Raw genomic sequence first — 7,247 nt, 5'->3', positions numbered from 1 at the left:
TCTATCTATCTATCTATCTATCTATCTATCATCTATCTATCTATCTAATATATTTTTGTTTTTTGTCACTATTCTGATAAATCTGTTACTAATAATCACATTTTTATCCTAATTTTCTAACACTAGAATAACACTTTCAATAATGATGATTAAAGTTTTTATTATACTTACATTGTAAGTACTGGCAGTCCAGTAATGACAGATATTCAATGATGGCGGAAAAAAAATGCGGACAAAAACCCAACTAACAAACAAAAAAAAGAAAATCTATAAGAAACAAAGCAGCATTAAAGCATTATGTTCTGGTCCTCACCTGGTGGAAGCCAGTAAACATTAAAACCTGTGAGCAACACAAACTGGACCCAAACCTCAGATGGGGGCCCTTCTTTGTGTGCATAATTAAAGAGGTGGAATTGGATGACTTGGACCTGGAGGTATAGAACGGGTCGCTCTTTGAATGTATGTGGGAGACAAAATACTGTCGAGCTCTGAACACGCCTGCTCAAGTGTATGTGTGTGTGTTATAGGAACAAAATGGCAGTCACCCTATGCACACACCACTGAACCACTGCTTCCTGGGGTGTGCCTCTAGGTTTGATAATTTGCCTTTCACAAAGCTGGTTTCAGTCACCACAGCAACCTCTACTGGCAGAAAATACAGAAACACTGAGAAGATAAAGACAAATTATTGCTGTTTCATCATGTAGGACTCGTGTCAGCAGACAGTTGTTTAGTTTCAGCTGTATTTGATTTTGTTTTGTTCAGCTACAGCATTTCTAACTTGTAAAGTCAGGGGCTTTTCTTTTCATTGCATTTATTTCAGAAGTTAGAAGTCTTATCTCAGCTCAGTTTTCCAGTTTCCAGCAGGATTTGTTGTTTGCTCTGCTCAGTGGTCAGGGTAGCTGTTAGCATTACAAGCTTGTAACTGTGTATATTTTATGCAATGTGTTCACTAAAATACAACAAACAATACAATGTGTCTGATTTAATTACATATACATTGATAAAAGTACAAATAAAAAGGATTATTATTGCAGTTATCATCACTTTTAATTCATGAAGCGGTCATGTTGAGTTTTAAAGCCAAAGCTTGTGAGCAACTTCCAACTTTACAAATCAGAACTGAACAATCTGTTGAACTAACGGTTTATTTTCCTCAATATTAAGGACAATAATTTCTTAACTTAACCTTGGGGAGTGGTGGCGCAGAGGTTAAAGAAGATGGGCCTGTGATTGAAAAGTTGCAGGTTCAACTCCCCGGAATGACAACATCAAAACGTGTGTGGAAAAGGTGAAACACCCACATCTGCCTCCACCCTCATTTGCCCCATTCTGGGCCCTTGAGCAAGACCCTTAACCCCCACCATCTGCTCCCAAAAAACAGGTCTCTCTTGAAAATGAGTTCTCATGACTCAATGAGACTACCTGTATAAACAAAGGGTAAATAAATAAATAAACCTAAACTGTGGTTAGAGCCATCATCTCACAGCAATAAGGTTGCAGGTTCAACACCTGGCTAATGCCTTTCTGTGTGGAGTTTGCACGTTCTCCTTATGCATGGGCTTCCTCAACCAATAACATCCATGTTAGGCTGGGGACGGCTGTGGCCGAGTAGTTAGAGCAGTCGTCCTCCACTGCAAGAGCTGGGGGTTCGATTCCACGAGCAATCACATGCTGAAGTGTCCCTGGGCAAGACACTGAACTCCAATGTGTGTCCCATCAGTGAATGAATGTGATAAAGATAAACTGATTTTTTTTTTTTTTTCCATTTACCCTTTATTTATACAGGTAGTGATTATTCTTAGAGTGCTGTGGGTAAATGAGGGCACAGATTATAGTGTAAAGCACTTTGACTATCTTGATAAGATAGAAAGGTGCTATATAAGTACATTCCATTTACCGTTTATTAACTGATAACTCTAAATTGTCACAAGAACAGTTGTCTCTGTGCGCCGCCTCTCACTCAGTGACTGCTGGAGCACAATACCCTGCACAAAAAAATAAATACAATAAAAACATGAATGGACTCTTTATTTACGATGGAATATTTTCAGAGCAGACTTAATATCATGATGGGCAACGAACCCTGACTCAATCCATGACCTTTGGATCGGAACCAGTGCTCCTGCCTCTGTTAACGGGGCATTAGGCTTTGCTGCTGCAGAGAACATGCTGAGAAGATAATCAATAATAGAAAGCTGCACAAATGCAGCCTCTGTGGCAAATGTGTTCACCTGGAGCAAATGTACAAAACTGTTATGCAACAGGCATGAAAAGAGCTATTATCCATTAACAAAGCTGCTCTGTCTGCACAAACCCTTCTGCAGGAAAGATGTCCTACCCCTCTATAAAAGAAACTGAGTGCCTGGTTTATCAGCCTGATTCTACAGTTATTAGAAGTGAAAACATGTTGGAAATGACAAACATACCACATCTAGTTGTTGCATAAGTTTCAACACTCATTTATTTATTTGCCTTTTGTTGGATTTATAATTTTTTTTTCTTGACAACTCTTGTTATGTGTCCACAGACATGAGAAAGAACCCCAGAACACTCAAAAAAAGATAAACGTGACCACTGAGATTAGGACTTTGTCACAGGCTGAGACCTGTGTCTGCTTCTGTCAAGCAACTCCGAGCAAGAGCGCAGACCTTTCCCCAGATTTAACACAAGCACCTGATCTAAAAACGAGCAAACGTGCATAAAAATCAGCATTCTTTACTCTTCAGTGACACTTGACGAAGCAGCAGGTCAGTTGTAATCTTGGTACACAGAGGAAGAGACTTATATCGTCTGTGCGGAGGCCCGACACAGAAATCTTCATTTATATACAAGACAGAGCCAAGAGGAAGGTGTTCAGGTAATCATTACAAGGATCATGAATGACAGTACAGTACTTTACAAGCAGCTCTTAAGGAGTGGAAAGCTGTTGTCATTAGCGAGCTATAAGGCAGGAGAGAAGGACAAGGTTCAGCAGAAAAATGGTGGACCTGCATGCTCTGGTCCACAGCTATGACCGTTAAAGCAAGCCAAATATTAAATAATCAACTCTTGGACCATTTAGCAATCACTGCCAGCACATTAAAGCTGATTCAAAACTGTCCCAGACTTTTTCACATGAAACCGTTTGACTGTTTGGAGCGTTATACATCTGTCACTTTGATAACAGTTTATCTGTTTTAAATTGTGCTCTACAAATAAAGATGACTTGACTTGACTTGTCATTTGCAAAATAAAGGACAATGAAGTTTGGTGCAATAGAGCCGCGTTGACAGCAGACATGAAATAAATACATAAAACAATGTTAATCCTCTTCTCCTTAAAAGCAAGATCATATTAGTCTTTAAATAAACTATTTTTTATACAAATATTTCAAAAACGTGACAAAATCATACAAACAAAAGTGTTTTTGCAAAAGTGCAATACTGTATAGTCGTAAAACATGATTTACTCTTCTAATACCAATAAAAAATACAACTATCTATGATCTTTTCTCCAAGTTTACAGTATAACGTACAAAATAAATGTAGTTTCAACAAGATGACCCAAAAACATTCAGAAAAAAAAGTTCCAGTAATTTGCTTGAACAGGAAAACACAACTTTGCCTTGAAACCTTTATCAGACTGATTTGCGCACCAGGTTGGCTGGCCTGTGGCAAACAGTCACAACAGCTTTTTATTTGCAGGCTTTCCTTCAATCTGATCATGAAAATTAACAAAGTAAAGAAGTAAACAAATAAAACATACTGTAAGAAGGCAGACTGGCTGGCTAACCAGACCTTTATTCCCACGTCAACGAAAAGGGAGGACCTGCTTTGCTAACATTTCTTACTTCTTCACCTAATTCAACCTTTACGGAAATAAATATTTGGGGCCATTTTGGTAACAAAACAGATAAATAAAAGCATTAATATCATGAAATTCATGCTAACACAAGCTGATCAAACTGGCTTGTGTTGATCTAATACAGGGGTCTGCAACCTGCGGCTCTGGAGCCACATGTGGCTCTTTTTGTCCCTCCGCAGTGGCTCTTTCAAGCTTTGAACAAAATTAGCATAAAACTGAATTTTATTGGTTGTTATACAAACAACAAAAAAATACTAGTTTTAGCTGTTTTCCTGTCAGTTCTTTTGCAAATACTCTTCAACATTTTGCTTTATTTCTATACATACCGTATTTTTCGGCCTATAAGGCGCAGCTTATTATAAGGCGCATTAAGCAAAACAAGTTAATTTTGACAAAATTTTGAGCGCCATGCACCACATAAAATCGGTTCGAGGTCAGTAAGCACAACCAGAATTAATGCATAAGAAGCACCGGATTATAAGGCTCACTGTCCATTTTTCTACAATTAAAAAGAAAATCACATAGGCCTGCACAGTTCATAGTTTATTTAATTATTTAATTAAAAAAAAAAACCCCCCCCCCCCCCCCCCTTACAAGAATCTGGTCTTTTCATTTGTCTTAAATTGTAAAAAAAAAAAAAAAATCAATAAATGTTAAAAATCATTAGATATTTTTAGCTTTATAATGCCAGCCCTACTGGCCACAAAAGTCTCCTCCAACAAACCTAAAGTGGCCCATGGGCCACCAGTTGATAATCACAGGTTATTGCAGCTCTGGACACATTTAATTTAGTGACTGACGGTGTAAAAATGCCTCTTTTGATCATAAAGGTTGCAGACCCCTGATCTAAGATAAGCAGCTCTGAAACAAAAGCTAAGCTGGAAACTGCAGAAAAAAAGCAGCATCGACACTACTGATAAGATGCGCTCTTTAAAGATTAGACATAAACATAACAAATATTGTTTATTATTTGTATCTGATATTCATATACATAAAAGCCTAATGCGGGATGTGTATAACTTTAATTTTATTACTTAAAAAGAGGGGATAAAAGAAGAAAGAGAGGCACGATCTGGTGAAAGGACAAGACTATTGTGTGCTCAAAGCAAGTGCCCGTTAATGAGTTTAATGAAAGATTTGTCCTTTCTTGACTAATACAAGAGTTTAAAATGTTCTTGTTCAGTGGAGCGCTTGTAAACAAAGAAGGTGACAAAAAAAGTGCTGTTTGGTAATAAATTAAGCAGTTAATGTTAGTGGGTTCAGATGTTTAATGCAGGAATTTTATTATTCTTTTAACTTTTTTGGTTAGAAGCTGTGGTGGGTATTTATCTTTGTTCAGTTCAATAAATTTAGGCTGCAGGAATGAGATTATTAGCTTAGCAGCAAGCTTGTTATGCATTATTTAAAATAACAAAACAAGAAGTTTGCTGCTGAGCTACACGTGTGATGGAAGGTCCATTTAGTATGAACTAATCTTTGTTTTTCATCTTTGTGTTTGAGTCATTGACATGTACAGAAATAGACCAAATGACAACATCTTCCCTTGTTTTGGGGAGTTCAAGCCAGCAGGAACGGTTTACAGGAGCTGCCATTTTGGATTTTTGGGGCATGGGGACTTAAACTCCGCCCACTCCCCCTGCAAACAATCACTGCAAACTTAAAACTGTTACTGGGACCATGATGTACTTCCAAATAAAAACCATCCTGTCCTGACTTCAGCTTTCAACCACATTACCATCAGTTAACTTTAACTTAAACGTCTTGAACCTTCTGACTTAAGAGAAAATATGATAATCCAGATATTTTGCATCGTCAAAAAAAAAAAGCTACATTCTGACACAAATACACAATAAAATGTGACTATGACAATAAAACATTGCTTTGGTTAAAATAAAACAAATATAGTACATTAATGTAAAAAAAAGACAATAAAGTGCCATGCAACAAAACTGTCAGAGGTCTTGTCACAATAAATAAAAGTGCAGTACACTGACTATAGCCACAGCGATCTTCTGTTTTATTAAGATTATATTAAACATGTCAAAAAATAAAACAAGCAAGGCAAGGGCAAACGCTGTCTCTCCTTATAGTGAATTAGTTTGCCTTAGTCGAGCCAATGAATCCAGTTTTCTTGAAACCACTTAAAGAAACAACATGGGAACAACACCATCTGAGCAAATCTCTTCTCGTGCTACTTTAAAGTTAAAAAGATCAGCAAAAGCTTCTTTTTTTTTCCTCTGTGCTGTCTGAAACGCCTGCCATGAAACAGCATCGAACCAATCCAAACTGAGGTATTTTACAGTGTATGTATGGTGTATCTCTAAGGATCTAGCATCCCTCTGCCTGACACGTGTCTACATAGAAAAAGTTGAATGTTTTTCCTTCACCTTACTGATGCAACATGGTTAATGTTTGTTTTTCTACCGGGACTTTTTATTATAATAGATAAAAGAGGTCTCATACTATCTTTTTACAAGGAGCTGGAAACCTCACAGATAACATAACCCTAGGTGAACATTTAAACTAATCAGAACACGTCCCAACGTCCAGCAGAAGGAAGTTAATGAGCCGGTTTGTGTAGTTGGTTTTCCTTAAAAGTTCATCTAAAGGTCAAAAGGGAGCACACCATGCAAGGTCTGAAGAAGTGGCTGCAGAAAGTGACACAGGACGGGTTTGAAATGAGCGATAAGTTATCTTTGTGACGAGAATCAGTCACCATATCAGAGGATATGTTAGCTATACATTTTGTTTTTTATTGTAGCAAGATGCTAAGTTGAGCTTGTAGATTGTATGTTCTCCCGTAAGCCAGAGTCACCTCTCACATCCTCTGAGCAGACGGGGCCGACTGGACCGACTTTCTCCTGGAGAGCTTTGACCTGAGAGCAGGAAAAAAAAAAAAAGAGTTTTGTTTAAATGTTTTAAATGTTTGTATGTACAAATTAAACAAAATTAAGTTTTCTCACTTTGTTTTTTTGTTGCTCATCTAATAAAAAGTTAGTAATTTCACTCAAATTTTGTGAGAAAACGTGCTGGAGTTGAGTTAGTGCAGATTATGAAAGCACCTGTTGATTTTCTGATTATTATTTATTTTACCATGCAGTATTAAAGCACAATAAACACAGTCGATAAACAATATTATTTCACATTTTTAGATATTTTACTGGTAGTCTGTTCTGCGTATGGACGGACAAAAAGAAAAAAGAGTTCCCCTAAGATGGAGGTTTCAAACCAGAGACCCAACAGTTCTCCAGGGCTACAAAGCCAATTTAGATGATCACTAAATACTTTCTTTGTTGTTTTGATTAATCAAATGGTATTACAGCAGTCCCTCATTTAATCATTCATTCAATCTTTATTTATAGAAATTAGTCCCACTGAACCTGAGGATATATATATATATA

The 7,247-nt window shown here is 37.2% G+C and overlaps 1 protein-coding gene across 1 annotated transcript in view; it reads right to left on the bottom strand.

Annotated features, from left to right (window-relative positions):
- Positions 1-6,081: 6,081 nt before the first annotated feature.
- kif1ab (kinesin family member 1Ab) overlaps positions 6,082-7,247 on the bottom strand; it is a 34,710-nt gene continuing 33,544 nt past the window's right edge. The window contains exon 48 of the mRNA XM_037682259.1: positions 6,082-6,722. Coding sequence (XP_037538187.1) covers positions 6,665-6,722 — 58 coding nt within the window. The 3' untranslated portion in view covers positions 6,082-6,664. The remainder of the gene's footprint in view (positions 6,723-7,247) is intronic.

The sequence above is a fragment of the Nematolebias whitei genome, chromosome 9, assembly GCF_014905685.2.
Source record: "Nematolebias whitei isolate Nwh7 chromosome 9, NemWhi1, whole genome shotgun sequence".
Taxonomy (NCBI): domain Eukaryota; kingdom Metazoa; phylum Chordata; class Actinopteri; order Cyprinodontiformes; family Rivulidae; genus Nematolebias; species Nematolebias whitei.
This window is presented reverse-complemented; position numbering and strand designations above follow the sequence as displayed.